Here is a 15,885-nt window from a genome sequence, read left to right as displayed (position 1 = left end):
TGGCTAAATTAATTGTATTATTCTATTTGCTTGGTTTTACTTACAGATTAAGTGCCCAGTCCAAGAATTTATGCAAACCATTCTCGAGCTCCTTGATTTGGAACCAATTCGATTTGAATGCCATCATGTACGGTGCTTTGTTTTGTTCGTAGTGCCGTGCGAAATCCTCTTGAAGCCATTCCGACACTTCATCGGCATCGTGATTGTGCAATACGCATTGATCCAAATACGGGCAATGTCCTCCTTCGTAGCTTTCGATGTAGTGAGCATTCATTGGGACTTCCCAGATACCAGGGAACTGTTTGCTGGGACAACTGGGGTTAGGATAATGGTATAATTTAGTATTCTTAGTGTTGAATTGAATGAATTTTTTTCTTAAATTGACACTAGTACGTACGTTCCACTTTTGCATTCGTGGGGAATTTTATAATCGAGCGTGTACGGCCACACCGGAAATTTTTGTGGTTCAACAGCAATTGAACTATCATAGATGTACCCGAAATCCTCGATGACCTGATATATATGTATTGTGGGGCGCGAGCATTCCGAACAAAAGCCAAACCAGTATTCATTCCATTATGCGAGTGCATGCCACGGGAACGGAGAAATAAAAGAAAATAATTGAGAGAACGTATTATTGAAAATTCAATGAAAACGAGTAAAACAAAAGGGCTTAAAATAAGCGATGAGAGAGCGAGTGTGTGTGTGTGTTTGTGTGTGCTTCAAAGGCAAAAGCAACTACAACAACACTGGCCACATTGTTTCGGTTGCATGTGAAATTCAACAAAGTTCCACAATTCACGTATCCGTTCAAGCTCTCAATTCATTTACTTTGTTATTTTTATTAACTGTATTAAAAGACCGTATTCGTCGAGCTGCTGCTATATCTTGGGCTCGCTTCCTCGATTCGGTTTCGTTTTCAATGCACGGCATGAATAAACCGGTGAATTTGTGTGCATTTATGTTATCTGTAGCCACCGTTGCAACGGGATGAGAATTTTTAACACCGAAACATCTCTACTCTATATGGGATGGATTTCATTCATAGAACGAAACCAAGAACTGAACAGATAACGAGGAGACCACTACCGTTGCCCATGACGACATCGACAACTACGACTACAAATGATGGAAATTGTACAGCTGAAAATACGTACCTTGTATTGTGCATTTCGACCTGGTTTCAAATATGGTGCTCGCATACCGACTACATCGTTTGTCGAAACATTTGCAAAATGTCTCAATATCTCTCGCATACCAATCATTTCGCCAACCCATTCTTCATAACCTTTATCCTGTAAGCCTTGCTGCAATGATATTGTCTCGGTAGCGATTTCATGCTGGTCAAATGCCAATGATTGGATTTGCTGATAGTTGCTGTTCGCATCATCATCATCATTTCGTGTGTGTGTGTGTGTGTGTGTGTTTGGTGTGTGTGTGTGTGAGTGAACACGTGCAAAATTCAACAGCGCCAACGGCACGGTATCGCCATCATTTCGTATAATTGCCCCCAGCGCACACACAGAGTAAGCAAGGAAACAGTTTGTATGATGAGTGTATGTGTGTGTATATGTCGAGTATTTGGTTGAATATTGTCGTATCATTCCATCAGTCAGCGAGCAGGAGTCAAATTTCATGCGGAATTAAGGATAATAGAATCAAATTAGAAATGCAAGTCAAGAGAAGCGAAATGCTTTTTGTACAATTTGTATTCAATTTTAAGGAAGCAAAAACAGTTCCAAGCTCCTTCAGCGTTCATTTTGTGTGTGTGTATTTTCGAGCTCACAAACTTTTGTATTATCTCAAAATTGGCATTGTATTTATTTTAATTGAATGTCGCAGCGTTGAACATTTTCCAGCATCACAATTTTGATAAAAGTCATTTTGCCGGAGAAAGAGCGTTTTTTGGCCAATTGTTTTTCTTTCTCGCTATTCCGCTTTCATTGACCATTTTCTATGCGGTGAGATTTAAAATTCGTTTTCATAAAATTCGGCGCATTTTGTTAAGCGACGAGATTTCCAAGTTTTCATGCAAATAAATACACCGATATGACCAAATAATCCACAATATCATTTCCCATTCTTATTCTAATATCATTTATTATTATCATCATCATCATACGAGTACCTTTTCTAATTACAAACGCATCGTCTAGACGCTCGACTACGAAATGCCATGTGAACAATTGTTAACATTTGGTCTGAATTGTATGGTGTAGAGTGTGTGAAAGAGGATTCGCATTGTTTCGAGCCACAGTTACCTGCAGCTGCCACATTTCATTATGTGCGCACTCTGCCAAACAGCTCTCTTTCTCTATCTATATATTGGTATATATTGGGTTGGAAGGCGACGGATTCAAAAACATGAACCAAACTTTTCGTTTTCAAACGAATCTAACGAATGAAAAAACACATACACACAGCTCGTTCCTATTTCATTAATTGGACTTGAGAGCGAAGTGAGGCTCTTTGTTTTTCGATTTTTATTTTGTAAATGCTCTATTCCACATTTTGATTGAAAAGATTTTAATTAGGCAAACTTTAAATTACGGTATTAGTTTTGCAAACAGAGACGAACGAGAGCGCTGCTTGCATCACCTGTGTCTGTGTGTTTGTGTTTGAGGGAGTTTGATGCGATAAAATCAAATGATTTATAGTTTTTTTTGGGGATGAATGAGATGCTCTCTGCATCGCACAGATAATGACGATCGTTTTCAGCATAGAGTTTGCCATTTAATTCGATTGCAAAACTCAACGCCAAACTAATGAAAATTAATTTATTTCTGCATCAATAGCTCTTGCGCTGCATTGCATCTTTAATAAAATTAAAATCATTGGCCAAATAAAGTTTCCACAAAAACCAAATGAATTCCGTTGAAAGTTCTCTCTCCCACTTTTAATTCACCGTATTCATGACAATAAATGGAACAAGTTCTCTTCGATTCGATTAGCTTTTAATCAAAGCTATCTAACTGGCAAAATGTTACCGTCAAAAGAAGATTCAAAAGATTGCACAAAGAAACTTTGACTGTGATTGACCCTTTCATTGCAGCACACATTGTGGTACGGCAGCATGAATGATCTAACTCTGTAAATTACCTGTATTCATGAGCAATAAAGAAGGTTCCTTTGATATCACAACCGTTTGGATTCTTTCGTTTGCCGTTGAACACTTTCTTGTAGTGTTCGTAGTTGTTCAAATTGACAGCACCATCGAAAGTCAAAAGAATGATTTGTGGAATCTGCAAAAAAAAGAGAAAATGAAATGGTTAAATAAAATGGATTACGACCCAAAAACGAGACTTGCAGGGCGAATAATATACAGTATATCAAGGGATCAAAAGCGGGACAAGTTGCAGCGAGAACATTTGAATTTTGAACAGATTGAAAGGCTACGGCGTCTGAAAATTAACTTGTCAAGTTCGACTGTGAAGAAGCGTGGATGCTGCGGCTGTTCGATATTTAAAAAATTCTTTTTAATTGCAGCGCACATCGAAAAACGATGCGTTGAGCGAACGAAAATTTGTCAACCGGTTGGAGCAAAGTTATGTACACAGTTGAGTTAGAATTATTTACCAATATTCACAAGCTTTTGCCCTGCGTTCGTAGTGTTATTGTCTGGGGGCAAAAAATGGTATCAATTTGTCCTAATTCAACTATTTTGAACGATTTTTCCATTGTTTCTTCTAATTCCATAAGTTTTTGCTAATTTTTTAGTTTTTTCTTCCACACATTTAGTATTACCAATGCATTCCTTATGGAGATTTTTGTTTTGTTCATTTATTGTTGTTTGTAAACAAATCTGCCTATCTTTTTGCATTGTCTCTGTGTATTTCTTATGGACATATACTATGTACAGTGCAATGCGTTGATATTAGCAGACTTGTTGACAAATAACGGTAAATAAACAAAACAACCTCCGTAAGGAAATGTATTGGCAATGCTCAATGTATGGAACAAAAAAGTTTCAGTCTCTCTAATTTCTGCTAATTTTGCTATTTTTAAACGAAATATCACTATTTTTTGAATCGTGTCTGTCCCCTAGGTTATTGTTGTTTTCTTTATTTGCTTCGTCTCATTTGTGACGATTGACTGTTGCGAATACGTCGAATTTTATTCACCGTATTTGCATGCATTCGAAGCATTATTCAACGCATTGACGCGTATTGATTCGAATTCGGTAAAATATGCGCTTATTTACACCATGTTAACTGGTATACTAAAGGAATGGATGTGTCAACTGTACCAATCGACACTTTTACCCACGGTCAAGAAGTTCTATGGCAACGATAATTCAAAATGGCTCCTGTTGGAACACAATGACCCTAACCGCAAGAGCGGTTGGAAGATGGAAAATGTGTAACGGATGGAAGAGTGAAAACGAGGATGATCAGATGGAATGGACGCCATAATCTCCAGACTGCAATCCGATAGAAAACGTTTGGAAACTTACAAAGGCAAGGCTTAAAAGAAATGTTGAATGTGGACGAGACGTCACACTCATTTAGTACATTTTAGTTTGACAGCTAGCGAATACACTTTTTACTTTTGACACTTACATTCATTTCGTTTATACCGCTACAACAGAACAGTCATTAAAGTTATATGTACAGTTGTACACCCATTGAATTTCACAACATTACATCATTCCTTTGTTTTATTTCATAATTAGTTTCCAGATTATTATTGAAGTTATTTCGATCAAGGCAAGTTAAATATCATACGGATAAAGGATATTCTACAAGAAAGTCATTCCAAGAACAGATTACACCCGTGTGCCATCCACCACTTGTATTATTTTTACATTGAATGGCGCTCCAAGATCTTCACCATTCATAATACACGCTTAATACGAATAAAAACGCCTTATGAAAAATGGCATAGGTTTTCAATGGTACTTTGAAGTAGTCAACCCATTTTCTTCATCGCCAATGGAATTCACTTTCTCACACTTATGCTTAAAATTTGAGTAAAATTATGCCTTCAATATGTGCTGGCGTTATCCGAAAAGGAGTTGAATGGATTAAACACAAATTGTTGATGTAGTAATAGCTAAAGGTCCAAATAAAATGCCTCAATATTCAAATTTGATCATTCTTTTCTTTTCTTCAAATTCTGTCCCGCTTTTGATGCTTCGATAGACTGTATGTATACATACAGTTCGTGTTTTGAATCAAGATTATCCTGTCGCGATTTCTGTTTACATAACATAACAGGCCAAAAGAATATCAATTTATTACGAAAAACATTGGCAATGGAAGAAAAAAAGGAAATGAAAATCCATTCATATTGCCAACCAGTTCGGCAGAATCCGCTTTAAAAGCGGGCGTACGCGTGTCTGCGATTAGTGTTTAAGGTGATCAAGTGAAAGCAAAACACATATGATTTACAAAGACCGCGAAAAGAGTATTTCGAAGCAGCAAATAATGCAATCCAATTAATTGAATCAGCTTAAATTAAAGACGAAGCTGAATGGAAAAAATCGGAAAAAAAGCAGAAGAAGTTTGCAATACAAATACGTTCTATTGTTGCTGTCATTGATTGCTGTCATTGATAGTTGGCAGTATATTTATAAAGAAGTTTCATAGTTCAGCGTGTACCGTCGAGATGTCGCTTAAATATAGCATAAACATGTGCTCCATATAAAAACATAGGCAAATTTTATCATTGAATAAAAAATAGCGAAGTATGGCACCGTACAACACATGTTTTCGCACAAGAGAAATTCCAATTGCGTTTGTTAGAGGACCTCAAAACAAACACTTCTGCATCATTAGAATGTCCGGAACCACGTCTAGATTTTTTTTATCGATTTCGGTAGTTCTTCTGGGAACCTGAAAAATCAGCGGAATTTTCTTATACTCAAAACATCGTTTTTTGCACATTTCTTGGCTGGTATTTATTGAAAATGATTAAAACGATTGAAACTACAATAATACATTGAATTCAACCTATCTGGTGAGAGCTATGAGGCAAAATGTCGAGAAAATAGTCTATTTTTCCAGTTTTTCGACCAAAGCTCGAGCAGTATACTTTTTTTTCACTTACTGTGTTCGGCAATATTGTAGCCAGAGTATAGCTGAGCAATACTCCTGAACATATCAACTCGAAAAATCAACACCCAATCCACTTTATTGGCTCAAAATCACTTTTCGCTATAAAACGGTATTTTTGTGCATTTTCGAAGTCCTGAAACTTCTCAACTGCTTAAAATAGAGCAATAGTGTTTGAAGAAACTTTTTAGTACTCCTCAAGAAATTTTCAGGCCAATTTTGTTTTGAGGTCCTCTAACAAACACAATTGGAATTTCTCTTGTGCGAGAAAAAAAGTTGAGATTTGTCGAACGGTGTGGTCAAGTAATTGACGCTTGCGTGCATCTGAATGCCTTCAAAACAAAGTGGTCAGATAGTAGATATCAATTGGTGAGACCTAGAAGAACACATAGACCAAGAGCCCACCGTACAAACAGCTTTTTTTCTTGAGTGAGCTTCCAATGTAGCTGTCATCATAAACTTAACGAACGTTGAATGTCAGTGCAAGCGATGGGTGCGTTCAATGCCTTCAGAACAAAATGATTCGAAGTGTAAATCTCTTAATTCTATTTTTTAAGCAAACCGCTCACTTTTCGGTGCAGATATTTTATTTATAAGTTAGTTAGATCCGAATGAAGATTTAATACAAATTTCTGCGCGTAGCGCGAATTAAAGCCGCGAATAAAGCGATCCGCCCAATTTCATTGAAACAAGTGGTACATTTCTGTTAGAGTATTGTGGGAAGATGTTAATTTTATGAATTTCTGCAGTGCACAAGAAAAAAAGTTGTTTGTACGGTGGGCTCTTGGTCTAACAAGCTTGTCCAACTTCGTAGCAATAAAGAGAAGTGCAACTAATAATGGTTGAAAGAATGTATGTTCATTTTTGGCGGGTCGTCGCGGTTTTTCACAGAACTAATAAGAGATAACAACTTAGTGTCTTCGGCAAATATATAGTACTCAAGGTCCTCTATAACATTTCCGAAGATAGTTATCTCTTATCAATTGGGCGCAAATGATAAGAAAAAAAAACATGCGATAGACCGAAGTTTTTTATTTGCGCCCAATTGATAAGAGATAAGAAATTACTATTTTCGTAAAAGCTTGTGTTCTTCTAGGTCTCACCAATTGATATCTACTATCTAACCACTTTGTTTTAAGGCATTCAGATGCACACAAGCGTCAATTACTTGACCATACTTTGCTATTATTTATTGATAATATGATTAGCATTATTGAACATTATTGAGAATTCCGAAGATTTATTTGGGATTATTTTTGTACTAGATTGCATTATTTGAATTATACAAATCTAGTACTTTCCCCCTTGAGAAGAAGAAGAAGAACAATGTTGATACATAAAGTAAAAACCGAATGATTGTGTAATCATGTGTCAGCTGTGGAATTCACATTCGTTTAGCACGTCTGAATGCCGTTGTATTCCACAGAAAATTCCATTTTTGGGGCTAAAAGTTGAAAATGTCGCTTCGAATGATTATATCGAATCTGCTGAAAGAGACAAAACAAGAGAAAGCGCGCGGGTGTGCTCAGCCGTCCGAATTTCAAAGGGCGTTTTGTATCAAAAGACGCTCGATTGTAGCTGACGCACATACACTTCAGCAAATAACAAACAACAAAGATACACAAACAAACAGAACCGAACGTAATCAAGTTGAAACGCCGATCGGGAAGAGATTCTTCAAGCGAGAGAGAGAGAGTGCTGTATGTGTACATGATTCTTGTAAAATTCAAGTATTTACAAAGATTACATTAATTATTATGATTATTGCACAGTTGTCGTCGTTTTTTTTTCTCTCTAGTCTCTTGCTGTTGTTTATTTTATGAGCCTTTGATGGTTGCCAAACCGCATCGCAGTCGTGTATCGTTGGAACCGAATCATCACCCCACCACCAGTACCACCACCATCGTCGATGTATCGTATTTATATATTCTGTGTTGTCTGGCGTGTTGTTGCTTCTGAAAGTTCAAGAGAAACAACGAGCTAAGATGGTTTATTAACGGAATTATATACGCGATCCAAGACACATTACGGAATGCGTTAGCAGAATGAGTTTTGATTCGAAAAATTATGTAAAATAGCATTAGAACTTGGTAAAGCGGCACATCTAATGAGAATAATCCAATATTGGGCAAACGGAGCGAAATGTTTGCAAAGTGCGTGAGCTGGTGTGTGTGCGTGTGTGCGCGCGCGATTCAGAAGTGCACTTAACCCATTTTAGCTAATTCAATATTTACGATTGAAATACATCGCCGTATCGATGTTACCGAAAATGAGTGCGAGCTGACGAGTGACAGGAGCGGCGTAATTGTGTTTGTGTGTTTGTACACCTTACAAGACTATCGTGTTCTATTCAACAAATTTCGGTTCTTATTTGTCAAACGTTTAACAAAATAAAGGCAAGTACAAACATGTAAACTGTGCGCCGCGTTGAGCTATTGTGCTCAGGCGTTTTTCTTTCTTTCATCGGTGATATAAGTTGTTGGCGATGGCAAAGTACCCGAGTGTGTTTTCGTCAAGAAAAGACAACAGCGATTCGCATAATGTGAAATGATGAAGAATGTCACCATTAACATTTGCGATGGGTGGCGAACGCGTGCACCTCATCAAGGAACACAAGTATCGAAAGTAAAATGCAAAGACGTGCACATTTACTTTGCCATCACGCACACAAATGTCAAAAGTGGAAAATTCTTGAAAGTTTTTCGCAGTGTACACGACGACTCAGCGCCGAGTGAAAGGCACCGTTAGGCAAAGGCGTACAAAAAGTTTTTGCGAACAAAAAAAAAACAACAACAACAACAAATAAAAGCAACTAATGCATAAAATGAGTCGCGAGCTATGTCATTTCATCGGCGGTGTGCTACAAAAGTGTTTGGCCTGACGTTGCGGACGTAGCAGAGATGTGATGCCAGTGTCTTGTGTGCGCGGCGGCACACATGCTCTCGCTAATTATTCATTAATTAGATGGCTTAATTGATGTTTACGCATGCAAAATGTACATAGATCCAAGTCAAGCATTAGACGAGTATACGTTGGCTGCTTGATACCCACGAAACTCCATATCTCCGGCCGCACACACACATACATCCACTGTTCCTTCCTGCTCCCGCCATATGTAATTCTTAATTTCTAATTCACAACATTGCAAAGTAACACACCGGAATATATGTAGATATAGTCAATGATGAATATATGCAACTGTACTCGGTGCCGGTGCCGTTGCCTTTGCTCTCCGAGTAATACATCAGTGTGGCAAAATGTGTGTGTGTGTGTTCAAATCCTGGAAATATGAATTTAATGCGTGAATGTTTATTTAGTGTCTTATTTCGGGTTACGGTCTCTATTGCTACCACACTCTTTCTCTCTATCTTGTGTTGGCGGTGCGCTCTTTCTTGCTGCTTCAAATACAAATATTATTCAGCCATCGCGTGTGCTTTTTTAATATTGCAAGATCATGATGCTTATTTTATTTTGGCACACAGTGTTGCCCATTCTCAATTTCTTGCTCCATTTTCCCTGCCAGCATCAGGTTTAGCATTAGAGCAATGAATTATACGGCGCATTTCATCAGCACAAATCCAATGCGCTTAGGTTTTGTCTTCCCAGAAAAACACTATGCAAATATTAACAGAAAATATGCTGGAAAATTAATTTCTTAATTTCTCTCCGCAACAAAGGAAAGAAAATTATCCCAATTTCACCCATATCCATGTTGCTACTGCCTCATTAAAACACACATTAGTTTCTCTTGTGTGTACAATTAGAACTAAGCTTCGCTCGCGCGCGCGCACACCTACCAACGTCATTATGGGCTAATGAATTGCTCGAAGGGCGGAAATAGCAAGAAGCCTTTTAGCAAATAGACCAATTTTCGAAAATGAAAATTAATGCAGCACAAATCACTTATGCATGTGAGGTGGATTCTCTAATCTCTGTGTGATATGCTCCACCAAAATGGATCACACATTTATGCATCCGCTTGAGCAATGCCTCCATTCCACTCAAATGCCATAAACTGATTACTGAAATATTCATAGTCGGAAATTCAATTTAGCGAATATGAAAATTGAACATTTTGAAATGTGACGCAATTTGACGAACATTAACTCGATGTGCGTGTGCATATCAGTCGGAAATGAGGTGAATATCATTTGAATGAATTAGAACGCCATTCATTCTCTTGTTATCGTTCATGATTTGCTGAATATGCATATTTTGACGTAATGTTTCCCATGTTAATAAATAAATACTGACATTATTTGACAAATATGCACCAAATGGCATGGAGAAAAAATGTGTGCCAACAAAAATGTGTTTTCGTTCATTTAAGAACTCTTTTTGATATGGATTCCATTCGACATTCTTCACCGAATTCGGTTCACTCCGTTTTGCGCATTCAAGCAAAGTCCTGACTCAAGACACTTGAATGACATATTCATATTTCGTTCAAACGTCCAAAGTATATGCACAAATATTTTTCTAAAATAAAAACCTAACTTTCATGCAAAAATATACACTGTAAACATGAAACCATAAATAAATTGCAAAATGAAGAAAAAATCGCAACATTTCCGAAGGTATTATTGCTATACGGTACAATAAGGTAGTGATCAACGTTTTAACCGATTATTTTGTAATTTTCTCGAGCGCATCCATTCTTTTTTCCCTTACAATCCCTGCTCACTTTCACAGCAACGCCAGAAAAACCGGGGCGCATAATTTAGCATTGCGTGGAATTTCAAGGACAAATGGCGATTATCTCATGTTTAATTTATTTGTCGGAAGTGGAATTCCCCTGGATGTAGTTTCTCCGGATTCATGCGAGTAAAGTGCATTCTGGGCCATTTTGTGTATGCAAAAGCACGCTCTTATTTTGGGATCAACAAGATGAGCAAAACATGCAAGTGTGGGGAGTTTTGCAATCACACGGTGCCGCTATCAATATTAAACTATATAATCTCGTTCACATTGGCTGCTGCCATTTTAATAAATGTCTACTTACGTCTTCAGCTTCTAAGCCACCCGGAATAGTGGTACCGTCCTTTGAGCAAAAACAATATGGTAATGTGCATTCAGCTGGGTCGCATTTTTTCGCTAAATCGACTGGTGCTTCGGTGATTGGTGCCGGTGCTATGTGTGTTCAACGGAACAAAGAAGGTAGAGAGAGAGAGAGAAAAAAAAAGAAAAAAACGGAATGGCATTAGCGGAAAAAAGAAAATACAACTAGGAGGAAAAAAATAGTAGAGCACATTCTTGAAATAAAAAAAAAAACGGTAATGGAAAAAAGCTCTAAAACAAACACTCGCACACGAATGTTGTCGGTGAGAAATGTGCAGTTTAAATATTTTTCTAGGTTCACAAAGTCGTTACGAAGACGCACATACTTAGCGTTTGGCTCTCGATTGTACGACTTTTTTTTCGTGTTTCTTTCTCCGGTCGCCTCGTTTGCCAAATGGTTTTTTCTTCTTCGGCGATGCTATGTGCATAGCTTGCTTGAGTAGATTAAATTCAAATTGAGTCCTTACTTCGAAGTGAGGCGAAAAAAAAGACAACATGAACGAATAAAAATACTTAAATACCTACTAACTCACATGTGAAGTTATAAATCGTCTATTTGTGTTAGTCTCCGAGTGCTTTTTATTTCTGCTTAGTTTTTGTGAACAGAGAGTAAGATCAAGCGCGCGAGAGCGAAATAGAAAGTGTAATAACGAGAAAAAAACAGAGCAATTGGAAATTCTGTTTTGCTGAGATTGTCATTTCTCTAATACTGAGAAATGGCATCACAGGTTCATTTCAAGCACATTTCATTGCTTGCGATTCTTTTTCCACCGTTCATATGACTTACGATGGATACATAAAATAAGCTTGAACACGGAAAATAAATTCCATTAACAAACGGGAAAGAAGTACATATCGTAATTTTGAAAAAAAAAAAATGCAAATAACATTTGCGTTTTCATCACCCACCACATAAAGTGCGATTTTTTTAACCACAATTTAGACACACTTGCATCACAATTCAAACGAGATCAATTTGTGCAAGCAGTTTAAAGTATCTCGGTTATTATTTTTCTCAAACATATTTATTTATCATGTCACAGCATCTATTGACATGATTCGATTATATTGATTTGTCAGTTTTAAAATTAAATTTTAGATTATGTGTTCCAGTAACCAATTGAAACGTATCGTGAAGGGATTATGCAAACCAACCGCATAACTTGATATGAAAATATTTGTCCAGATGATGCCAAGTAGCATATCTACTGTGCAGCACATGATTCTTATCTATGTTCTTTACACAATGCATGGTACACTGACCCGCCCTCCCAACGGACAATCCACATCTTTAGATCAATTTAAATCTCAGTGAGCTTTAAATTGGATTTTCATTTCATAAAAGTGTGTCGATTGATTGTCTGACTCGATTCGATATATCGGTAAGTAGATATAAGCACATCCGATTGCTGAACGCCAATTAAGTCATTGAATCAACAGCAATATTAGAATAATAGATCAAATAATGAGGTTTTTCATCGAATTTCACCTCAATAGATTCGATTAAATCGGAATGAACATCAAGTGTTTCCAAACCACATTCAAATTAGAGGAATCATGAAATCAAACGCAATTCCATGGGTGTCATGTATTGAACGCTTCATTTGATTCAATACTAAATCGGCATGCAATTGTGCTTACAAATAATTTCCACTGAATATTGAGGTTAGTATTTATTGTAGCGGCTGTGCGGGTGTCATTTGGTGAAAATCACTATAATTGAGATACTAAGTGGTTATAATGTCTACACATCGACTTTTGGGCTTTTCTATTTATATGGGTGGCACGGTCAATGCCATAAATATCATCAAATGATTATAAACCTGCTTCATGCGAGCAAATGCGGTGGTATGAGTATAATGAAAGCAGAGATAAAAAGGAAACAGCAGCAATAATCCTCTCTCATCGTTTCGGCCATAATAAGCTTTAATGCTTCCGATTGCCGATATTAATTACGTGGCTCGTAAGGCGTCACACCATCATGACAATGTGGTCATTTTGAAGACGATCTCCGGTTTCACATGAACCATATTATATACATTGGAGACGATAGTCTCAACATAATTACTTTGGTACAGAGCGCGTATCAACTTCGGCCAGTAAGAGGCGAAAATAATTCAACCGGTCATAAAAAATAATTAAATTTTTGTCACACACTCCGAATCTGTCTGCTGTTTGGTGATTTGTACGTGTGCCCATTTGCTCGATGGTCGGGTATGTCATCATTATTATTGGTGTTTTGGTCATTCAGGAGTGCATCATATGAGCGGTTTTTGTTCATCATAAACTCATAAATGAATAACGGAAGTAAGTGGTTTTACTCGAAATGAATGAGGGCAAAAACGAAAATGCCACACAGCATCAATGTCAGAGGCGACAAGCCAAACAAAGCACAGCAAAAAGTGAGTGTGTAGGGAAAAAGGGAAAAAATGGCCGACTTTTTGTGAGATGCTTATACATATATTGAGCCATGCATGAGATTGCTTCAATAGCACGGAAAAATTGTACAAATTAAGACACAAAAAAATAGTTACGTATAAAAGAAGTTGACTTTTAGTGATAAGGGCGTAGTGTTGGCCAAACACATTCGTTCGTTCGGAAAGTTAAAAAAAAATTATTTTGTTCGTTCGTGAAATTGAAAAAAATGTTTTCGTTCGTTCGTTCGGAGAATCAGAAAAAAAATGTTCGTTCGTTCGTTCGTTCGTTCGAATGATATGCTGCGGTCGAACATGTTCGGATTTTATTGAATCAAAATATTGGAACATTTCTTTTTTATGCAAAACTATTATACAAATCATTCATCTAAATAATTTAAAGAAAGTTCATAAGACCATTTCGTGCTAGAATTTTTTTCTTTTTTATGTGATTCGTTTCGGATTGTAAGTATTTCCAATGAGGCAAATTAAGTGACACGCACAAGAATAGCGCCATCTACAATCGTTAGAAGAAAGTTATGATGCTTACGGTCAAGCTTCAAAACATTAAAAAAAACGTTCAAACGATCAAACGTTCAGACGTTAGAAACGCTTGATCCATCCGTCAAATTGGAATGTTGCAATTGCTTTTATTTCTGATTCGGTTTAGTGAGTCATAAGAATATGCATTTTCCCTTGATTGAGAAAAACTCGAACTAAATTTTGTTTAACTTCGTAATAAAAAATAGTACAATTCAAAAACGGTAGATACTTCAATCCTATAGCTGTCAAAGTCAGTGGTGATGGCGCGTACTTTGGAATTTCAAATTTTCGAATTGCAGACTTTATTTTATGTATAATTATGCGTAAAGAACAACATTTTTACATTGAATGAAAATAAAAGTAAGCAAAAAATGCTATAATAAACCAATGTATATTTCAGTAATTTTGACTTTTGTTGAGTTCATTTCGAACATTGACTAAAGGCTAACACCTGAATCAATGCTAGAATTTGTAGTTCTAACGCCCAAACCATAAGTATCCGATTGATAAGGTAAAAAAGGAAATTCATAAGAAATCAATGATTATTTCAGTTTATTTCTATAATTCTGATTTTTATTGGATTCACAACAATTATTGATATGCGACTAACGACTTACTCGATAAACCATATCTATGACTCATTAAACCGAAACTAAGGAAATTCATTGGAAGAATTTGTAGTGCTAACGCCCAAGGCATAAATCTCCCATGGTTTTTTCGAATATGTTTTATATAAAAATATAAACCTGAGTTTTTAATGAGTTTGTCTCATGAAAATAATTTGGTCAAATAAAAATTTTCTTCAAATTAATGAGAAAAAAATGCGCAGTATGAAATATTTTGATTGAGTCGGTGCAATCATAGAGCCGCTAAACTTTGGAGGTTAGGTTGCCGTTCTTTTGCGGCATGAAAAATTTATCGTTGGTATTGTTTAGATCACAAACATTTTCATGTTTGATTACCACAAACAGCACTTACAACATATTTTGTGCATCTTTTTCACACAATTTTCATCGCATACTTGCAAAAATGATAGAATACCATAAAATTCATTTCTTCATTTGTTAAACGTCATTGAAAACCGTGGTTTACTGAGTCAGTCAGCATCACCGTAGTTTTAACAGATTAAAATCCATGTCTGGAATTATTATTATGCCACAGGATTGTTTAATTTATGAAAACATTACTATATAAATATTGTTCGCGAGTGGAAACATCATTTACGTTATAACCCCGTAAATATTTCAATGTTTCACTGACAGCTGTCGTCGAATGTAAACATACGTGAAGTTGCTAACGTTCATTCAATAGCTTTACCCAAAGCACTAAAACTTGAACTTTTGTACACAAGTGAAGTGACTAAGTAATAGTTTCAATTTTAAATTTTTCTCTACAATATTAAAATATTAATCTCACACAAATTAAAAGTTTCTACACATTTATCTATCAATTTTTATTTTTTACACTTTTTAAGTGAATATTCGCTAATAAAAAAAGAACTATCTATTGGAATAATTCCATTACGATGTTAGATGGCGCTATTAGTTGTGACATAAATGCTTTACGTATATCACATACAGCTAGTTTGCATCATTGGTATTTCTTTACGTGTGTGTTCATTGGAATTTCAAACTAATTGAAGACCTGTATATATTTCTATGGAAAGTGTTACTGAGTATGGATATGATTTTGCATGAGATTCGCTTATAATTTTTTAAGGGAATGCGTAGATTTGTATCAATATCATCGTATGCTACCTATACCTTATTGAGTGATGTAAAGTAAATGTGATGCCGTATATCCTCGCATCAACTAAC

At 36.4% G+C, this 15,885-nt stretch overlaps 1 protein-coding gene across 1 annotated transcript in view; it reads right to left on the bottom strand.

Annotated features, from left to right (window-relative positions):
* LOC129569500 (chitin deacetylase 1) overlaps positions 1-15,885 on the bottom strand; it is a 69,456-nt gene that overhangs the window by 12,155 nt on the left and 41,416 nt on the right. The window contains exons 4-8 of the mRNA XM_055448353.1: positions 11,056-11,183; positions 3,100-3,242; positions 1,158-1,377; positions 398-513; positions 45-314 (exon numbers count right to left, since the gene is read on the bottom strand). Of these exons, the coding sequence (XP_055304328.1) occupies positions 45-314; positions 398-513; positions 1,158-1,377; positions 3,100-3,242; positions 11,056-11,183 (877 nt within the window). The remainder of the gene's footprint in view (positions 1-44; positions 315-397; positions 514-1,157; positions 1,378-3,099; positions 3,243-11,055; positions 11,184-15,885) is intronic.

This window comes from Sitodiplosis mosellana, unplaced genomic scaffold (assembly GCF_009176505.1).
Source record: "Sitodiplosis mosellana isolate CC-2019 unplaced genomic scaffold, AAFC_SMos_1.0 Smas_scaffold_38, whole genome shotgun sequence".
In the NCBI taxonomy this organism is placed as follows: domain Eukaryota; kingdom Metazoa; phylum Arthropoda; class Insecta; order Diptera; family Cecidomyiidae; genus Sitodiplosis; species Sitodiplosis mosellana.
Note: the sequence above shows the minus strand (reverse complement) of the source record. Positions and strands in the feature narration are given on the sequence as shown.